The following is a 20,285-nucleotide window of genomic DNA, read 5'->3' as shown; positions in this document are numbered from 1 at the left end:
CTCTGAACCAAGCTTATTTATGCAAGCGGGCAAATCCAGAGTCAAACAAGAACACCCTCTCTCATGCTCTCCAAGGTCTTTTTCCCCACGCCCTTCAATTTTGTAAGATCCCGCCATGATCGTAGATCTGCATCGCCCTCGACTTCAAGTTGCGAGTTCAGATACTCGACGATCCCTTCAGCCCGTTTCGCACCAAGACCATTTAGTGATTTAATCTGTGATACGTTTCGCGTGTTGATTACATCTAGCAGGTGTTGTGTGCGAGGCGTGATGGCAACAGCATTGGGTTGAGTCAAGGGGTCTGGAGATGAGGCTCGCGGTTTGCGCTTCTGCTTTTGCCGCCGTGGACGTGCCCGAAAGGACAAACTCCCGTCTTCGTCATCGCTGTGGTACTCGGATTCATTGCCTTCTTCATGGTAGCTCTCGTCTTCGGTTGCGCCGATTCCGTCAATGGTCAGTTGCTTGGTAGTGATCGGCCTCCTCGCGTCGGGCAAAGCTTCATCCTGGTGGGGATTTCCATCCTCGGACTCCTGCTTCTTCCTCGTCAGCCGTTCTTTCAACCGCTCAATTTTCCCTTCCAGTTTCTCGTTGTCCGGGAAAAACGGCTGTGCCAGCTCATACATCTTCAAGGCACTAAAGTCCTCGCCGCGTGCTTGGTGCTGCTTTGCCATAAACAGGTAGCTGAGCCCTTCGGCTCTTTCTCCGTCTTGGCCTTCCAACCGCTTCTCAATGGTATCCAAGCGTTTCTGAACTTCGTCTGATACCATCTTCGTTGGTACTGGGTCCGGTACATTCATCGCCCGTGCCGCTAGGATTTCCGAAACTTTCTTCTCTACGAGGTTCTCGATGGATGCTTGTGTTAGAGCACTGGTGTCTGGACCTCGTCGAATGAAGCTTGGCGTTGGCCGTGAGATCTTGGTGGGGCGAGCAGAGAAGACCGATGCATCCGCGCCACGTTTGAGAGGAGATGATCGCTGGATGGTCGGTTTGGATGTCGTAGATGGTTTACCTCGGTCCGAATAGACGGAGAAGGCTTTCGGGGGTTTCTCATTCTTCGCTGCCGTATCGCGATTTGCCATGATATTCACATTGATGTGGTGAGTGAGAGGTCGAAGGGGTTGCCGCTGAATGTTCGGGCCTCCTGAAGGAGCGGTGGTAGCTGGGCGAGGGGGCCCTTTAAAGATAGGCTCATTCTCCACCTCGCGGACTTCAATCTTCTTGGTTCTGTTGGCGAAGTTCAGAGAGCTGAGCGTGTCGAGATGGTATGCTTTGACAGGGGCGAGGTTCAAGATCATGACAGTAAAGCCATTATTCTGGCCCAAAGAGAGAATCCGAGTCATCTTGGATTCTCGGTAAGGAATTCGTTGCTGTTTCTTGCTGATAGCTTCGACACACTGCGCCAAGACAAACAAGGATTTGTTGATGCTGGCGGATTCAACCATCCGGTCCTTACCATTTCCAGTCCTTCGATTGTCTTCGGAGCCGGCAAGATCAATAGCACAGGCCGTGCTGACCCTCGTCTCATCAGGAGTCGCCACTGTGACTTTGACACAAAGAATTGCATGGGATCTGGACGAGTGTGCATTCAGTTTGGTTGCGCCCGTACTTCGGTTCGAATTCGCCTTGTCGTAGAGGGCTTCAAAATCTTTCAAAGTCGAACAAGGGACCTCTGTCAGTCCGACCACCACGGTTTTCCCACCTTCAGCTTCTCTGATAGGTAGCCCGGTCGGGGTACGTTTCTCAGGGCCGTCGAACAGATCGAATACACGGTCATTATATATCTCGTAGTAGCTCATGGAAACCTGGACGGACGTCTCGCCATGGCTGCTCTTCTCCAAAGCCCGGCTCTTTCGATAGATACTGCTCAGCAAGCGCGGGATCATGCCTCTTTCCTGCAACGACTTCCCGCCCCGCATGGTGTGCGTCTTGCCGGTACCAGTGGAGCCATAGGCGAAGATTGTGACATCGTAGCCGAGGAAGAGGTGTTTCACGGTGGGGGTTACTGTTGAGAGTGTGAGCAAATGATTATTTACCATTTATTGACCTTGACCCGGGTGGCTAGCAACGACATACCCTCAGCATCGAAGATCTCCTGCTGCGTCGACTCTTGCCCATAGACACTGTTGAACTGGAAGCTGTATTCCTCGGACAAGTTTTTGGGATTGGGAAGCTTCACGATGGCTGGCTTTCCATCTGGTCCGTCATAGGTAGTTAAGATCTCGTCCTTCGAGAGCTCGGACTTGAGGAGTGGTCGGATTCGCGCGACGACTCGGACACTCATTTTGACCGCGGATTTGTGGTAGGGTAAATAGACCTATATGAGTTGAACTTCGGTCTCATACACGGGATGGGGTGGGAGGGCGCAGGTTGGAGAACACACCAGGGCGACCAGGCCATGGGTATCCTTGATGCCAAGACTTGTGTGGTTGCGAGGGGCAACCAGCCTCACGCAGCCTTTTCGATTCCCACAAACCAAACACAGTCTGATTACCGCTGGCAAAAGACTATGTCCTGCTCGATTGATGGCTCTAAGAAAAGTATATTATGCGCAGCCAACTCAGCATACGAATCGTTGAATAAAGGCACTACCACAGCGCTTAATAACTATAAATATAGCGGCAAAGGCTCTTATCTGTGGATTCCAGAGTTCACCAACAGGCATAGAAGGCCTGCTCCGACTTGAAGATGCTATTCTTCTTTGACTCTGGAATCTTGCCCAATTTTGAAAGGCTGGAGTCTCATACACATACATATATAACTGGCTGCTTCAGAAATGACGTTAAGAATTATTCCACCTCGGCCTGCCCTGAGATGGAGGCGTTGCACGGGCAACCGGGACAACGCGGTGTTTGACAAGACCCAGTCACCCAACGCCCGGAAACCCACGTTGGAATAAGCAGCGCCCCGAGTGCCCAGGTGGGTGCCAGTCCTCATGGGCCTGTGAGTTCATGACCAAGCCGCAGCCCCAGGATTGCCTTCTGAAGGAATCAACGTTGCATCATTTCCAGACACGGCCGTCTTTGCAACATTTTCCACAGTTGGGAAACCATGCCTCCAACCGCCATGTTCAAGCTCATCTGACCTTTTGGGAACAAGTGTTTTGTGTGACTTGTCAACTGTGGCACTGGGTTGAGACACGTGCCAAGTGGCTATTTCAAGCGAGGCCGCCATTGAACGCTGAAAGTCGCCCCGAACCAAACAACACCAGATCAGATCTCCCCAGGCCAGGACTCAGGACCGACAAACCCACCCTTTGGCCGCCATCTCTCGCATGCTCCCGCATCGTGGTTCCCTCTCATTGAACGAATAACACCACACCACACCACGCCTGCGCGTCCTTTGTTCGTTTGGGTAGCTGGACTCTTTCGCAACCCAACCTGACTCACTGCACCTTTTGCGATTACTCGTCATCATCACCACTACATAAAGACTGCGAGCAAGTTGTGTGATAACCCATCGCCCACACCCCTCAGCTTCCCTGAAACGAACCCACTCCATGCGCCTCAATTCACAACAATAGCCAACGGCTTGTTCACCACTCAAACCCGCCGCTCTGCTCCCCAGAGCACTCTTTCGATTGAGCATCTCGATTCCACGCAATACATCCCCATTTCAATCCCTCCAAAAATCCTGTCAAAATGGCAACGGAGGTGGTATACCGAGAGACGCGTCGACGCTACCGGTGGCCTGAAGTTCAATTAAATCTGTGGATCTTCATCGTCCTAGCCGGCGCATCAACGGTACTGGGTATCAACGCCTGGTTCATATCCGTCCAACAACAATTGAGAATCGGAATTCCATGGTATGTTCCCAAAGCCACGTCTCCCAATATCCTTATTTCCTCAAAAAGCACCAAAACTAATCTCCCTTTCTCCCACCCAGGCTATTTACCTTCGCAGTAGTCACCGGCGGCCTCACGATCATCTTCCTAGTGATAATCCTCGTGCTCGCCGCACGGCGCATGCTGATACCCGGCGGTATATTGCTCGGCGCATTCATCCTTCTTGTCCTATGGGTCACCGTGCTGATTGAGACCGCCATCCAACTGTATGGCCGGGGCAACGTGAATGGGAACTGCAATAACTACGTCACGGGACAGGAGTACACCGGCGTGTCGATAGAGACGCTGGCCTGGCTGACCCAGGACAACATATGTTCGTGTTGGAAAGCGTCGTTCGCATGGTCCATCATCCTGGCCGTCTTGTTTCTGTGGATGATGGTGCTCTCATACCAGGTGCAGAACTACGACTGAAAACTTGGGCGCCGGGAAGGGAAACGGGAAAGGAAGCTGCGATCTGGCGGCGCACTCATGCACGATTTCTTTTTTTGTCTCCCATTGTGAGGTTTTCCTTTTTCCACTGGTTTTCTAATGTCGACATGGGGATAATTTATGGACGAGCCATCTCTCAGGACATGCATTGACGGAAGTTTCATGCGGGGCCTTGCACATGACATGATATATACGCATTTAGCATGGAGTCTGTTTCCAGGAACAAAAATGTTGGGGGAGCGCGGCAAGTTGAATGTGTGGATGTCCATAGTCAAGCGAGGGCGAAGGCGATTGATATCACATATTGTTTTTCTTTAAAAAAACAACAACGTTTGACTTGATGATTGAGGATGTTGACCTCAACGCCCTTCGGGCTTGTGCGGTTTCTTCTTGTTTGGATTTCTCGTTTCGACATAGAGAGATACACTGCCACGGTCAATTTCGCGACATAGACCAGGCCTCCATCAGCCACCTCATTCAGATCATCATGATCTCATGAATCTCGATCCTCTCGCTAGACTACTCCTCACTCAGGAACCTTCCAATTCTCTCATTCAGGAAAGCCGTATCATCGGGATTCAAACCTCCCCCAGCAACATGGCCCCAAGTACTCTCGATGACCTCAACACGGCCATTCTGCAGATACTTGGCCTCGATCTCCGAATCCTGAGGCGGGAAGTACTGATCGGTACGACAAGGGAGCAGGAGAACTTTCGCCTCGATACTCTTCAACGCCTTTGCGTAGCTCGCATCTTCGGGGATCTTATACCCCAGCGGTTTGATGCCAGTGGCCTCCTCTCCCGGAATCGCATCACCAATGTCACCCAACTGCCACATCCTCGCAAGCACCAGCAAATCCTGCGCGTCCCAGATCATGTACCCGTCCTCCCTTGCACGCATCCAGTCGTCGAGGCTGTTGAAGCCGGCGAAGGGGCCTTTACTCCACTCGCGGTCCCTAAACCACGCGGCACTGGTCAACCAAGCAGCATAGGTGCGCGCGAACGCCCGGATTCCATTCCTCGGCACCACATCCTTCATGTTCTGACCCACCTCCTCGCCGCGCGCGACCTTGGCCTTCATCGCGCGCCAGGCGATGTAGTCGATTGAGTTCGTCAGCGCGGCGATCGGCCCCTCCAGGAACGCATAGTTGTGCGCCGACGTGCGCGCGCTCGAGCAGATTGCGATGACCCTCGAGACGAAGTCCGGGTACATGACGCCCCAGTGGTACGCCTGCTGGCCGCCCATGCTGAAGCCCATCACGGCCACAAGCCTGGTGATCTTCAGGTGCTCCGTCAGGAGTTGATGCTGCGCGCGCACCACGTCCTGGTACCGCAGCTCGCCGGGCTCCGGGAAGAAAGCTTTGTTGCTGTGGCTGGAGCTCTCACCGTTGCCGAGCATGGCGACGACCACCACGTGGTATTTCGAGAGTGCGTCATTTGGTGCGGGGCCGGTGAGCGTGAGTGTCGTGTTGATGAACCCGCCATAACACGTCGGAATGAGGATCGTGCCCGCTGTTGAGTCCGGGTTGAATCGTCGGTAAGCGACCTTCACGTCGTGCAGGGTTGTGCCAGATGTGAATGTGAGCGTGGGGACCGTGTAGTACTCGATCCCGCGCGGATCATACTCCTGTGGCTGCGGCTGTGGTTGAGGCTGTGACATGGTTTTGCGGGCGAAGATGGGCCTGTAAAGATGAAGGATCCGAAGGTCCGACAGGGAGAGATGCTAGTGCACTACTTCAAGTCCGCGTTGTATTCCAAGCCGTGGAAGGATTGGTGAAGCGGGGCAATTCCGAAATAATATATGTTATGTATGTATGTATCAAATGCGGAGAACGGCCAGGCTTGACTGTGGACGTGCCACCTCGTTGAATACACCCCGTAGATTGATAAGACGACGAAGCTGTAAATCAGTTGTGCATGTGAGTAGATACCCTTTTGTGCGAGAGTGGCCTATCTCCCCGCTACGAGTCCTCGCAAAATCGAGCTGGAGCCTGGGACCGGACGCCGACCAAGATATCTACAGGAGGTACATGCGTTCAACAATGACGCAATATAAAGTGGTCACTGACTCACTGCTTGCAGGGCTACAGGCTACAGCCTCGTCTTGGCACCAGAAAGACAGTCGAATGCTTTTCTTCCGTAAGAAGCATCTTTAGAAGCCAACATACCACACTGCCAAACTACGAGCGATGCAAGACAGCATGGCTGCGATAAACACCCCCATCCGCTCGAGCTGCCACTGCGGCGCAATCACAGTCATGGTTCAACGACTCCCCGAGTACATCAATGTGTGCCAATGTACTCTCTGCCGCAGGTATGGTGCGGCGTGGGGATACTATCATCCAGACGAGGTCCAGATCGAAACGAAGCCGAACGCAGTAACGAGGCTGTACACCTGGGGCGATCGAGACCTGTCGTTCAACTTCTGCGACAACTGCGGTTGCGTGCAAGTCCAGCGATTCCTTTTCCGTTGGACTCAAGACTGACGTGGTGTAGATGCTATTGGTGGCCCATTGGACCTCCGCCGACCGACGGAGGAGAATATAAAATGGGTCTCAACACAAACAACGTCGATCCGGAGCTCTTGAAGTATGTCGATCGAAAGTTTGACTATTCGGTCTTGATGAGCCCGCTGCGGTCCAAGGACACGGCGCATCCTGATGATCCGGCCAAGTATTGAACACGGCCTGGATAAAGCAGTCCAGTTCCGTCTTCGTCTCGTTGGCGAACTTTTTCGGGTAGATATTGTTAGGGAGAGTCAAGTAGTACGTAGAGACCGACCTTATATCGAATCACGAACTTCATTGCCCCATATCCCAAGTAACATCCGAGAAATTGCCATGTCGTTTTGTGCTTATGGTAATCGTTTCTGCTGTTCCAATATCCGCCTCGAAACCCTCAAAACCGGTGCATAGATAGGAGAGTTGGTCAAAGACAGCTCGTGGTACAGTCAGAAATGTGACACGCCTGTGAAAAAGTAGGAGGCTGGATTTTCACACCTATAGTTGATTTAGTTGACAGGCGGCTTATCTTCTCAGTGTTTGGACTTTGGACTCTTTGCTTCCTTGACGCCAACCCCGCCAGGAGGGCCAGCCTACAATCTCTGATTTAAGCCGTTTGGGATTAAATGAGAACAATCCAGTTTTGGCGTTTATTGGTGGAGCTATTAATTAGATATCTAATGATGTCGCTGGAACAAGCAAACCCCGCGGGCCAAGGATCAACTACGCAAGAATTACGACTCGTCAGAATAGTATCAACATTAACGACAACGTTGCCAATGCAACCTCTTTGTCACACAAGCTAGTCGCACTCTACTTCAACAGGGGCGTAGTAAAATGTCTTTGCAGAAAGAAGGGCAACAATCGATTCATATCCACCGTCTGATGCTATGCCTGTTCATGACTTCGTAAAGCTGTCGCTAACCGACGCCTCAAACAATAAACATCGTCTCCCCAAGTCGGAATGAGCCGAGCATCGCTCAATGCTGATTGCTCTGCTATGCCACCAGAATACCACCAAAAGATGCTATCCAGAGGCAGATACTCACACTTCCAGAATGCGCACCCTTGTGCGTGATTTGCTCTGCTTTGTGCGCATTAACCTCAGCTCTTCGCCCATTATTTTGGCTTCTCTCCAAGACTCCTCCATGTTACTCATCCGGATGGCAGCGATAACTGCAAAAACACCCGCTCTGAACTTCTGTACCGGTCGTAGCTTTGACTCGTATTTGCGTTGCTCGAGTGAGACGCCCATCTCACCCAGAATTCGAAGATCGACTTGATTGCTGGTAAAATGATTAGTACTGAAACGGAGCACAGGGGATCAACAAAACGTACCACTGGGATCTCATTACCTCACCCTGCTCAAGGAATCCTTTACTCCAGGCGAGGTCTTTTCTGAGGCGCTCCTCTCTCTTGCACTTAGCCTTTAACCACATTATCTCTTTAACAAGGCCTCTCATCTCTTTCTCGCGGATATCGTCTTTGGACGATTTCCCGGAGCTCAATTTCTCCAATATCCCTTCGTACTTGCTTTGCAAAGCGTCCAGTTCCGTTCCAACTTCATCGGCTCTCTTTTTGGCCAGGCTACGTTCGTCCCGAAGCCGTCTCAGCTCTCGTTTCATTTCTTGAGCTTCCCCCTCACGAGCTGACAAACGTATGGATACATCGCTTAGATCCCCTTGCTCCTCCCGGAGATGCTTGACTTGCTGTTTGAGGTCCTGAATTTGTCTGTCACGCTTGCGGATGCTGGCAGCCAAGTCCTGGTTGTCATCGTGCTCTTCTTGGAGGAGTTCCAACTTCTCTCGAAGATCATCTACAATCTTGTTTTGCTCGGAGAGCTTTTCGTTCAGACTCTCAACTTCATCGAGTCGAGACCGGGCTGCAGTTTGCAGGGCTGCAAACTCTGTCTCGTTCGAACATGATCGTCGTGCTGCACGTTTCAACTCGCGATTCTCCGACGAAACGACTTTGATTTCCCTTTGAGCGTCAATGAGATTCTGACGAATCTGTGCCAATTCCTTGGAATGCGATGGTGGTGGTGAGACAGATGGAGATTGAGCCCTATACTGTGAAAGTCTGGCTTCGTGCAGGTCTTTCTCGAGATCATTTACTCGCATTTTGAGATCTCGGTTTGACGCTTTCAATTCTGTCTCACGTTTGGCGTACGAAGTTAGATTCTCCCTCGCCTCTGTGAGGTCATCCCGCAGCACAGATACGTTGGTGGCAGGAGACATCACTTTTGATTGATTCTCGACCATCTGCTCCAGATCTTTCACCCGACTTTCCAGTCGAGCCACCTTATTCCGAGCAGAAGTCAGTTCTCTGTCTCTGATGTCCGTCCCTGAGGATTTCTGCTTGCGGAGAGTCTCGATCTCTGTGTTCAAACGATTCTCCTCTTCATTGGCTCGGTCCATTTCCGAGTTGATCTCATTCTCGAGGACATTGTTTGCTTGTGTCAACACGTCACGCTCGGATGTCAGACGCATAACCTCTTTCTCGAGCTTGACCTTCGCTCGCTTGAGCTCGCGCTTTTCTTGATCGATATTGAAAGTATCGTCGTTGGAATTCTGCATTTTCTCGAACTTCTTCTCAAGCTCCTCACGATCGCGCTCGGCGGAGTTCAGTGCTGAGCGGGCATCTTTGAGTTCCGTGTTGGCATTGGCGAGTTGCTCCTGCAAGGATTGCTTTTCTTGTCGAAGCTTTTGTACTTGGGCATCAGCGTGGCTAGAAGACTTTTGTTGCTGCATCTGCGCAACCTCATGCTCTTGCTCAATGTCAGCTTGGAGGATTTCGATCTCATCCTCAAGCTCTACCACCTTTTCTTTTAGTGATGCTTGCTCACGGATAGAAATGCGGAGTTCCTCCCTTGCATTGTTGAGCTCATTTCGACTCTCGTCTGCAGCTTGGCGCTTCGCCGTAAGATCTTGCTGTAATTCTTGAATTTCCTTGGACAGAATCTTCTCTTCTTGCTTATGACGTTCATTTTCACTCTCAAGTGCTTCTTGTAGCTTCATCTCACGGCCAGACAGTGTTCCTTGAGCGTCCTGAAGTTTGTCTACTGTTCGTTGCAAACCTTTGGCCTTCTCTTCAGCTTTCTGAGAAGCACTTTCGAGTGAATGTTTTTGAGCTTCCCATTCCTCCAAATCAGCTGCATGTGCATTCTCTTTGCTGTTGACCTCGCGGTGAAGACCATCAATTTGTTCATTGAGGAGATCGAGCTCATGCTTGTGGTTTGTTCGCAGTAAGTTGTCGTTGTGTGCAGACTGCTGTCGTTCTTCTTCTAGGGATTTCTCAAGCTCACGAACGGCCTTTTGCAATTTGACAAGATCTTTTTGAAGTTCTGCAGACTCCCTAGTCAATGCATCGTGACGAGATTGGAGTAAATCTTTTTCATCGGTCTTTTCTTGCAAGTCTCGTTCGGCCGTCTCGAGTTGCTTGGCCATGTTGTTGAGCTTACGTTCGAGAGTGTCGCGTTGCTGCTGGGAAAGTTCGAGTTCTTGATGGGCCTTGCGTGTTTCTGAAGCTCCTTCCTTCTCCAGTTCACGAACTCGGTCTCGCAACTGCCTCTCGGCATCCGACTTGGAATCAAGTTCTGCCTGAAGAGCTTCATATCGTTCCTGCAGATCCTGGAAGTCGTCATCTAGCTTGTTCGCCTTCTCCTCCAGCTGCCTGCTTAGCCCTTTGGTGGTGAAGGATTTGTTGGCCATCTCATCACGGAGCTCGTCCAAGTTTTCTTCGGCTCTCCTCTTGTCGTCAATGGCCTCCTCCCGCTCTTCTTTTGCCCCCTGAAGCTCTGATTTGACCCGGTCGAGGGTTTGCTTGAGATGTTCAACCTCTTCTTTGGCGTATCGCAATTCCTCTTCCACCTCAACGACTTCATTGGAATCCTTGTTGACTTCTGCTTTGAGCGAGTCAATCTGGTCGTCCCGCTCATCGATTAGGCGATCCTTTTCTCGAAGTTCAGCTTGCAGGTCATCGAGTTCATCCTTCAATTTCTGGATTTGTGAGTGTTCTTCCTGGGCAGCTTGACTCGACTCGCGCTCCATCACCTTGAGCTTTTTGTCTTTCGCTTCAACTTCGGAGCGGAGCTTGTGAAGCTCGACTCGAACACTTTCGTCAACCTGTTTTCGCCTGATGCGTTCTTTGAATTCCTCAAGTTGTAGTCTGTAAACCTCCGCGTCCTTCTCGGCTTGAGCGATGTTCTTCTTGAATTTATGTAATTCACGTTGCATTGTGATTCTGTTGACTTTCAAGTCTGTGTTCTCCTTCAGAGCAGCTTGGTTGAATTCGCCGCCGCGTTTGGACAAAGCCTCTTCCAAAAAGTGAATCTTCATCTTGAGCCCGAAATTCTCTTTCTCAATCTTGTCAATGATGTTCTCTTGTTCTCGTAATGTCATCATGTTGCCATCGCTGACAAGACCAACAGCGTCACGCGTAGGAAGTTGGGCCAGCGGTGTACTCTGTGCACTGCTAGCTTGATGTGGCATAGGTGTATCGTCGGCCATATTGCCTGCCGAACTGGAAGTGTTTTCGGGGTCAAGGGTAGAAAGGTCACCTGGTTTCAGCAAGGAATGTCGTGGTGTATATGCGGTGCCGGGCTTTTTACTAGATAGCCGTCTCGCAATGTTATTCTTTGTGACACTCCTCATCAGTGGAGTGAACTCGGGTTTCCCATGCTCGCCGTTGGGAAGAAGTCGCAGTGGATCTCGACCGCCGGCTCTGGGAGTCTTCAGGTTCATGCCACGTCCCTTCGCACTTCGCATCTGACTGATTAGATCTGCTCCACGCGCGGGAACAGCGAATGATTTCTCAGGCGAGAGGGAGTCAAGATTATCGAGGGCCTTGGTGAAGAAGGAGGCATCGCTTGCTTGTGGTGTACCGATATATTTGTCCATGGTGTCTAGAGTGCGCGTCTTAGTGGCTGAGGCGCCGGGCAAGTGCACACAAAATACTCAATAGAAGTGTTAAGCACCAGAAGTAAGCATGTTGGTATACTTCGGAGAAGTCGAATAGTCTTGCATGCACCACCAATCCTGAATGTTTATTGATATTCCACGAAGGGAAAAGCGCCCTCGGGTGGTGCCGTCAGCCTTGGCGCGTTTACATAAGCAGCCACTTACCACATCCCTCGTCCCTGACATCGAAACAAAGTGTGGCAAAGGAAGAAACCGTTTTTTACTACAGGTGTCCAGTTATCTCCTTAAAGTCGGTTGCTTCTATTCCAAGTGTTGTAAGTCAAGCGGTGATGCCGCCCACGGAGGAGGACTTGGCATGGCTACGGTCCACGTTTCATCCTATTCCAAAACCTGCTCTTCCGGATGATTGCATTGAATACTCTTTGTACATCTTATCCACTTCCCTTGACAGGAGCAATGACTCGGAACTACGGTTGCGGCTACGGGATATCCAAAAGCATGCAACAGATCTACAAAAGCGGTGCCTTAAAGACTACATCTGGCAAAGACAGGGATTCTCTCTCGAATTAAACAAAGAAGATGGTGAGGTCTGTTTTCCACTGCAGTGGACAGCTGAGAATTAACTAACACCAGCTGCAGGGCTGAGCTTTCTACGTGGACGTACTGAGTACGGTGACTCAGTCGAAGACGAATGGGTCGTTGTATGGGTCTTGAAAGAGCTGACGAAAAGCTTCAGCGAGCTTTGGGTTAAGGTAACAGATAGCGATGGCGAGTTCCTGCTAATCGAGGCGTCTGGTACGCTCCCAGCGTGGCTGGAACCTGAGGTAGCAGAGAATCGTGTCTGGATCAATAACGGACAGCTTCGGATCATCAAGCCTGCAGCTAACTCTCGAAGCTCGAAGCGGACGGACGAGAAACTTTCTCTCCTCCAAGCGAGAGAGATCATCTTGAACGAACCGCAACGTATAATGCACTCTACAAGCATGGAGGAAGAGGCATTTTTCCGACTGCGAAATTATCCAAAGCAGATTACGGAGAATATGCACCATGCCGTCATCACCATTCCTCGAACGATAGCGTTCTTGCTACACCAGAAGCCAGCGTACATCAGCCCTGCAGTCGAAGCATTCTATCTCCGGGACCCTATTGCTCTCAAACCATTACAATCAAAGGACAACATGGACAAAATGAGCTTCCCGCCTGAAGATTTCGTAAGTGTGAGCGTAAAGTTCCCTCGGGTTGCCTATGCACAAGTCAAGTCACAAGACTTCCCACCACCAGCCGTTTTTGCGGGTGCGATGCCCTCGAGAACAGAATCCAAATCCTACGCTCGGGCAGAGACAGGGATGAAAGTAGCTTGCGGCTTTGAGATGCTCGTATCTGATTCTCAATTTCAGGACAAGCCAGCCGTCCGAGAGATGAAAATGCTCTTGGAAGATCTTAAATCCGGAGACGAAGCCTTGCCCACAACATCCGAGATCGAAACGTGGGAGCAATACGAGGATGACGACAAATGGCTGGACATAAATTTTGACGACCTCGACAACGAACTCGACGGCCGCCGCAAGGGCCAAACAAGTGCAGGCAAGAAAGGCACTTTTGGCGACAAAGCAGCGCAAGAAAACCTGCAAAGAATCGTCAAGCAATTTGAACAGTTTTTGAACGATGATAAGGCTGGGCTGGATGGAGCGGGCATGTTTGATGAGGACAGCAGTGACGATGACGATGACGAGGAGGATGATATTGACGACCTTGAAGATGACGATGACCAAGGCGAAGACAAAGATGCCAGCTTCAACGAAGACGACTTTACGAAGATGATGCAGGAGATGATGGGCATGCCGCCCGAGGTCATGAAGGAGATCATGTCGGGCAAGCTTGGGCCCGGGGCACAAGACCCAGCGAATCGGGCCGGTCTACGTCAGCCCGCGGCAGGAACTGGCCGCATTATCGAGGGCGGTCTTGATAGCGAATTAAGCGATGAGGGCGAGGACGAGGACGGAGGTGAAGATATGCAAGCATTCATGAAGCAGATGGAAGCCGAACTGCGGGGCACTGGAGTGCTCGACCTCAACCCACCAGCGTCGTCTTCGAAGCGTGGGAAACAAGCCGCCGCTATCAAGGGTGCCGCGACTAGTGGTAGCAACGAGATCGAGGAAGTGGACAGAGATAGCGACGTCGACGAGCTTTCATCCGACGACGAAGACATCGACAACGAGATCGACGTGAACCTGGCTCGCAATCTGCTCGAGAGTCTCAAGTCGCAGGCTGGGACGGCCGGGCCCGGTGGGAATCTAATGGGGATGCTGGGGCTTGGCATGCTTCCGAGAGATGAGAACGATCCTGGAGGTGAGGCTGGTCCCAGTGGATACTCTAAGGGGAGGAGCAAGAAGGAGTGAGTGCATCGATCTGTGTTGGATTATTGTTGAATCGTCCTGATATTTGATGATGACCAATGTATTATTGAATTTTGAAAGCAGAAAAGGGACTTGGTCTGGGATAGTCATGTTTCCCTTTAGCCGTCATGTGAGTGGTAATGTATTGAGAAATACGTTCTGATTCTTGCCCAGTCAGCTTGTGGCTTTTGAAAACCGAGATTAGTTTTATTACCCTCGAAACAAACGCAACGCTCCATAACTATCCATCCCAAGCCGTTCCATCAATAACTCAATCTAGGATCTCTCTTCGATCACTCACAAGATCACAACTGAGACGTCAAAGGCCCGTATCCACTCTTTCCCTCGACCACCTTGTAGGCACCACCACCCTTCCCAAACATCTCCCTCAAATCCCCCACAAGCTCCCTCGGCCGCTCCCACGCCGCAAAATGGCCACCGGTCGGATGATCTCTCTCAAAGACACAATTTCCCACCGTGCGTGTCCACGTACTCCGCAACACTGAGATATCCCTAGGAAAATGGCTAATCCCGATCTTGACTGTAGATTGCCACTGGAGGATCTGGTCTCTGCTGAGTCGCTGGCCCCAGAACCCACTGCGGAAGCATTCGTAGTAGATCCTGACGTTCGCGGCGGGGCCAGCAGTGCTGAACCAGTAGATGCTGATCCAGGTGCAGACTTCTTCGTCAGTCCACGCGTAGGAGTCGGTCCAGTCGTGGAGTTTCTCGTAAATCCATGCTAGTAAGGCAACGGGGCTGTCAGCCAGGGCGTAGCCGATAGTTTGGGGTTTCGTGCGCTGTAGGAGGTTGTATCCGAAGCCTTCTTTCATGAACCATTCGGAGCGCGCGATGCCGTCCTTTTCTCGTTGAGAGAGGGGCTTCAGAGCGTTCTCTGCCGCGAGTAGCGGGTTCTTGAGGAACTCCGGCGCTTTCCCGACGTCCATGTTGAAGTGAGTGGCTCTGGCGTGGTCTGGATACAATATCGATAATGAGCGAGTAATGTTGTAGCCCCAGTCACCGCCCTGTGTGACATATTGATTGTAACCAAGTCGTACCATCAATTTATGGCAAGTCTCTGCGTATTGATCCATAGAGAACCCCCGCTTCTTAGTGCCCTCTGAAAAGCCATAATTTGGGAGCGACGGTGCTACCAGGTCGAAGGCGATTTGTCCTTCTCCAGGATTGGTCAGAGACTCCATGATCTTCGTGGCCTCAAGAAAATTGCCGGGCCAGCCGTGAACGAAAAGCAAGGGGACTGCTCCTTTGATATTGCTCTTTTTGTGAAGGAAATGGATTTTTAGGTTTTCATAGCCTTCGCACTGTATCGAAGTGACGAAGTGCGGGAGTTGGTTCAACTTCTTCTCAGCCTTTTGCCAGCTAAATTCATCTCGCCAGTACTCAGTGAGCCGCTTCACATCAGCTAATGGAGCACCAAGATCCCATTCAGCGGCTTCAAGCTCATCAGGGAAATGTGCTTGGTGGAGCTTGTTGTTGAGGTCAGCGATTCGTGATTCCGGGATGGAAATATGATAGGGCTCGATGGAAGAGGACATATTGGGTTTGTTGAATAGATGGAGAATTGTTGTCAGGGTATATTAAAGCAATTATGTAGAGAAATTGAGCTAGTTCTGGCAAAGATGTGAAGTCTGATATAAGGTGAGGATGTCGGGCCGTGTATGATGCGTTCGTAAACCATGCAAACTTGCCTGGCCGGTTACATCAATGGAAACAAACGCTGTACTTTTTGTCAGCAGTCAGGTAGTCAAGGAGCGGGTGTAGATCGTGGAGCTGGTCACTTATGAAGTCTATGCTTGTCTCTTGAAGTTAAGATGTGCCAGGCGGATTTTCGGATGCACAGTAGTTCACAGCTGGAGACCTCGGCCATGGTCGGTCAAGCATATGCGCACGGTCGAATCATAGGTGAGAGCGGCTGGGACAACCATCATATTGGTCATCCCTGATGGTCGACGCCCTCACCCAGGCCCGGAAGGCGTATCATGGACAGATCAGGACGGCCTCATCGGCCCGATCACTTACCCTTTGATAGAGAAATAGAGCAGGCTCCCATCGTCATACGTTTAAATTGCTTTTTTTGGGAAAAAGAACCTGTTCTCAATTGCAGTTGAGTCAGATGTTGGGCCGCCAACGCGTCGTGGCCCTCGAGGGGTTTGGGGGAAGATACGCGCTCGGCAAACCTGCCCTGGCACAAAAAAGTGGCAAGAACTAATGGGTGACGCCTGGCTCGGGGATCACAGCGTTGAACAGCAATTTGATGCCAACGCCTGACCAAGATGCAAGACCACATCATCTTCACAATCAGTGTCGACTTGCGTTTGTCTCCTCCCAGTCACAAGCGACATGAATACCAGCCAGCAACTTCATGCATATTGCTGTTGACTGTAGACGCAGGCTGACTCGGTCAATCCACCCCTCACATGCACCCTTCAGCCCCTCCAAGACCGTCCAAGACTTTCTACTGCTTGAGAAACAATAATGTCTGGCAATCTGGGAGAGCTGGGTCCCATACATAGTCCCCGGAATGTCCAGCAGATTACTAAAGCGGCCCAAGAATATGAATATGATGCCTCCATACCTCTCCGCTACTGGCTGCGTTCTGCGCAGGCCATGCTGAAAGAGGTGGGTAACCCACTCATGCCCCTCTCACATCCTCTGCAAGTTGTCTGACTTCTTACATAGGCAGAGATATACGTCCGTGAAGGAGACGAAGAAACCACATATCTGCTACTGTTCCGCCATGCCCACCTTATTCTGTCCCAGTTACCGGCTCACCCTCAGGCACGAGACAAGGTCAGCAAGCTGCTGCTCAAGGATGCAGAGAAGGAAGTGAATCGCAACTTCAAAGTTCTGGATCTACTCAAGCCAAGGATAAATGATCGATATGAGCGTTTCCAGCAGACCCTGAGCGAGAGAGAGGCCAGGAGGATCGCTCACTTAGAGAGCCGGGCCGCTGCAACATTCTCTTCGCGTCAGCCTGCTCTAGAGCAACGGACCCAACGAATCCAGGGTCATGAAAACAGGGAACTAGCTGTGAGAATAGCACAGAAAGAGATCTCTAGAAGAGCTGCGAATCGACAGGCTGCTCTGACCTCTGGGTCTGATGGCGATGATCTGTCAAGAAGACTACAAGAGATTCGGGCTCGCGTTGAGGGAAATCCTCAACGTGAGGCAGACAGGAGATCTCGAGCTATGCCGGCGAATTACCACTACCCAAGCATCCCTTCACATCATGCTCAACCATCCATAAGCTCTCCTGTGATTGAGAGGCAGCAATTTGCTGAAGCACTCCAAAACAGTTTGTCATCGCCGCCAGCAAGACCCCCAAAAGAGGGTGGACTACCAAGCACGGTAGCACCACCACGTCCTGATAAGGTTACAGGCTCGTCGTCGGGGAGATCTGTTACTCCAGAACTGGCTCACATCTTCGCGCCAGCAGCATACCTTGAAAATGGAACTCCTCTCAGAACGATTTTCCTTCCCCCGACGTTACGTACGACATTCTTGAGAATAGCACAGAAGAATACGTCGGCCAATCTTGAGACGTGTGGATTTCTAGGAGGAACACTGATCGCAAACGCGTTCTTTATCAGTCGGCTGATTATCCCATCGCAGACAGCGACCTCGGATACTTGTGAGATGACGAATGAATCGCAATTGTTCGACTATGTGGATACAGAAGACTTGATGATTCTAGGGTGGATCCATACTCATCCTACACAAACATGCTTTATGAGTAGCAGGGATCTGCATACACATGCTGGATATCAAATGATGCTGGCTGAGAGTGTGGCAATTGTATGCGCACCAAATAAAGGAGATACCTACCACGGTGGAGACTGGGGCGTATATCGACTGACCGATCCTCCGGGAAAAAAAGCAATTCTTAGCTGCGATAATCCTGGAATCTTCCATCCTCACGATGTTGACAATATTTACACCGACGCGTTGCGGCCAGGACATGTGGTGGAGGCGAAAGGAATGGAATTTGAGGTGGTGGATCTGAGGGAGCCCAAAAAATGACGAGGCACAATTTCGTGCAAGCCTCCCGAGAGTTTAGATGGGGTCGTCGGTCTCGTACGGCCATAGAGCAGGGGACAGCCGAGAGTGTCCTCGTAAGCCATTCGTTGCTCTTAGAGTCGTGAAGTGAAATCTGGAGGTTGTGTGCTCAGCTTCATTCGAGCTTGAGTACGTATACTCGGTACGGCGAACCAGGACGACAATGTCCTGGACTGCGTCAATCGAAGTGTTCAAAAGAGTGCCAATCAGTGCTGGGTTTTACAGAATCTGCATGTCGGTACAACGGACAAGATAGGAGTCACCGTACAGACGTTGATACTCCATAGTTACTCCGTCTCAGTAGGAGTACTCCGCCCTCCAGACGCAGAACTACCAGTAGGGTGCAGCATTACTATTGTCTGCACTGCTACGAGTACAGTCCATCTCACTAGCACAGAGTACCAACAGCTCCGTACTACCAGAAAGAGCATGTGATCCAGACGGAGGGATCGGTTGAAATCTGCCTTGGGCTTTGTTAGTTGAACCCAAAGAGGTTTAAAGTAGAGTGGCTTCTGCAGCGTACCAGGAACTCCGTATCCATGTTGAGGATACGATAGGACAACCAACAACCGATTCGAGAAGACAGCAGCTGAGAAGTCAGAGACGGACGCAGGAGAGTCGACTGGTCGGGCATTTTGAAGCAGTCGCGTTGTCTCGCGGTGCTCCTAGTCCAACGCCATTGGAGCGCCACGGGGGCGCCACCAGGATGGAGGCCCGAGGCCGGCGGGGGATTGGGTGGTTTTAGTGGTTGGTGGCTTGGTGGGTGGAGAGGGGGGCTCATGCAACGGTGATGCGCTCGTGGCAGTACGAGTACACAAATCAGCAATAAACCAATCTTGAACAGTAGCAGAAACGGACGAAGCAGTACTCGTACTCATACAAAACGAGGGGAGGGGATCTGCATGTCCGCGGCAGGAATGGTGGACAAGGACGTGTCAATCAAGTCGGCACCAATGCAGGAACGCGTCTTCAACTGTCATGTTTTGTCTTGTTTTCACGCAGGGAAGGCACTCTTACCAGATGCAGTCTAGAGCTCAAGAGAGCACAGCCGGATCGGCCCAAGGGTTCCTGTGCTCCGTGCCACCCGATCTATCTACGGAGAGAGTACGGAGTACTTGTGCAGTACATATCGTAATCAACTACAGGTACAGCATGAGCATGTGCCCGAGATGGGTTCGGTATCAGAAGATTGATTAATTAATCAATGGTCGAGGCTGTGTTAAAATAGCAATTACAAGGCGAAAAAGTCTCGAAGATTAAAGTGATTGCCAGGCCTGGGATTGGGATTGAGAGCGGGCTCCCGGTACGTGGGCGTCTGGGAGGCTTTTGGGCGGTTCCTGGCTAAGCATTGCGCTAGCACCGTCACAGTTTAGGGTAAGTGGCCCACCAAGCCCAAAAGGTGATAGGCTTGAGGAGCCTTCTGAAACCAATTTCCGACTCTTCCTCATGGCAGTGCGGTCTGTGTGCTTGTCTCTGCTTCGCTCGCATTCTCCTGCTTCCGAGTTGTCGATACTCTCAGGAACCCTAGTCAGTTCAAGGTCCCCCTACCGCTGGCCGGTAGGGGCCGAGGGGGCTCTCATAGTACTCGTAGTGCCACCACCACTCGTCCATGCCTATACTGTACCTGTGCTCTGTGCTCGTGCCTGGTGCCTGTCTCGTCTCTCGTCTCTCTATCGTCTCCCCTCTCGCCAAGCCATCGTCAAACCACGTCAATCCATTTCAGGCCCGCCTGTCGTGCCTGCCGTGCTTGTGCCTGAGCCTGAGCGTGTGCGTGCCTCCTCCGTCCTTGTTCCCTTCTTGTTCTTTCCCTTCCTCCTGCTGCCAATATACACACACCTTCATTTCAAGAGACTCATTCTCAACAGCCAACATCACATCGCCATCGAGGCACATTCTATCCTTTCATCCCATTTACAGCAACGCAAGCACATCCTGTTCTCGCTTTTGGTCTCTCAATCCATCCATTCGCTTAGCTTCATTACTGCTTTGGCCATCTCAGGGGCCTCCGCGTCAAGTGTGAAACAACCCGCATTCCCAGCCAAGATCAGCCAGACCGACTCCTCAAACTGCTCTGGCGATACTACTCCCTTCTCTGGGCTCTTGTTCTCTTTGTCCAATCCTCTCTG

At 51.3% G+C, this 20,285-nt stretch overlaps 7 protein-coding genes across 7 annotated transcripts; 3 read left to right on the top strand and 4 right to left on the bottom strand.

Moving 5' to 3' along the window:
- Positions 1–41: 41 nt before the first annotated feature.
- On the bottom strand, positions 42–2,281 carry A1O9_00828 (uncharacterized protein; the record flags this gene model as incomplete). Its single annotated transcript, XM_013409991.1, has 2 exons — positions 42–2,002; positions 2,074–2,281. 2 exons carry the CDS (start codon positions 2,279–2,281, stop codon positions 42–44), a joined length of 2,169 nt encoding a protein of 722 aa, XP_013265445.1.
- A 1,357-nt stretch (positions 2,282–3,638) lies between these two features.
- Positions 3,639–4,252, top strand: A1O9_00827 (uncharacterized protein; the record flags this gene model as incomplete). Its single annotated transcript, XM_013409990.1, has 2 exons — positions 3,639–3,802; positions 3,883–4,252. The coding sequence occupies 2 exons, from the start codon at positions 3,639–3,641 to the stop codon at positions 4,250–4,252; spliced, it is 534 nt and encodes a 177-aa protein (XP_013265444.1).
- A 537-nt stretch (positions 4,253–4,789) lies between these two features.
- On the bottom strand, positions 4,790–5,929 carry A1O9_00826 (uncharacterized protein; the record flags this gene model as incomplete). The annotated part of the gene is made up of 1 exon (XM_013409989.1): positions 4,790–5,929. One exon carries the CDS (start codon positions 5,927–5,929, stop codon positions 4,790–4,792), a length of 1,140 nt encoding a protein of 379 aa, XP_013265443.1.
- A 1,886-nt stretch (positions 5,930–7,815) lies between these two features.
- A1O9_00825 (uncharacterized protein) lies at positions 7,816–11,668 on the bottom strand (the record flags this gene model as incomplete). The annotated part of the gene is made up of 2 exons (XM_013409988.1): positions 7,816–8,056; positions 8,109–11,668. 2 exons carry the CDS (start codon positions 11,666–11,668, stop codon positions 7,816–7,818), a joined length of 3,801 nt encoding a protein of 1,266 aa, XP_013265442.1.
- A 350-nt stretch (positions 11,669–12,018) lies between these two features.
- Positions 12,019–14,088, top strand: A1O9_00824 (uncharacterized protein; the record flags this gene model as incomplete). The annotated part of the gene is made up of 2 exons (XM_013409987.1): positions 12,019–12,271; positions 12,329–14,088. The coding sequence occupies 2 exons, from the start codon at positions 12,019–12,021 to the stop codon at positions 14,086–14,088; spliced, it is 2,013 nt and encodes a 670-aa protein (XP_013265441.1).
- Positions 14,089–14,390: 302 nt separating this feature from the next.
- A1O9_00823 (microsomal epoxide hydrolase) lies at positions 14,391–15,638 on the bottom strand (the record flags this gene model as incomplete). The annotated part of the gene is made up of 1 exon (XM_013409986.1): positions 14,391–15,638. The coding sequence occupies one exon, from the start codon at positions 15,636–15,638 to the stop codon at positions 14,391–14,393; it is 1,248 nt and encodes a 415-aa protein (XP_013265440.1).
- A 940-nt stretch (positions 15,639–16,578) lies between these two features.
- On the top strand, positions 16,579–18,123 carry A1O9_00822 (uncharacterized protein; the record flags this gene model as incomplete). Its single annotated transcript, XM_013409985.1, has 2 exons — positions 16,579–16,722; positions 16,783–18,123. 2 exons carry the CDS (start codon positions 16,579–16,581, stop codon positions 18,121–18,123), a joined length of 1,485 nt encoding a protein of 494 aa, XP_013265439.1.
- Positions 18,124–20,285: the final 2,162 nt, after the last annotated feature.

Source organism: Exophiala aquamarina (assembly GCF_000709125.1).
Source record: "Exophiala aquamarina CBS 119918 chromosome Unknown aczIA-supercont1.1, whole genome shotgun sequence".
NCBI classification, from domain to species: domain Eukaryota; kingdom Fungi; phylum Ascomycota; class Eurotiomycetes; order Chaetothyriales; family Herpotrichiellaceae; genus Exophiala; species Exophiala aquamarina.
Note: the sequence above shows the minus strand (reverse complement) of the source record. Positions and strands in the feature narration are given on the sequence as shown.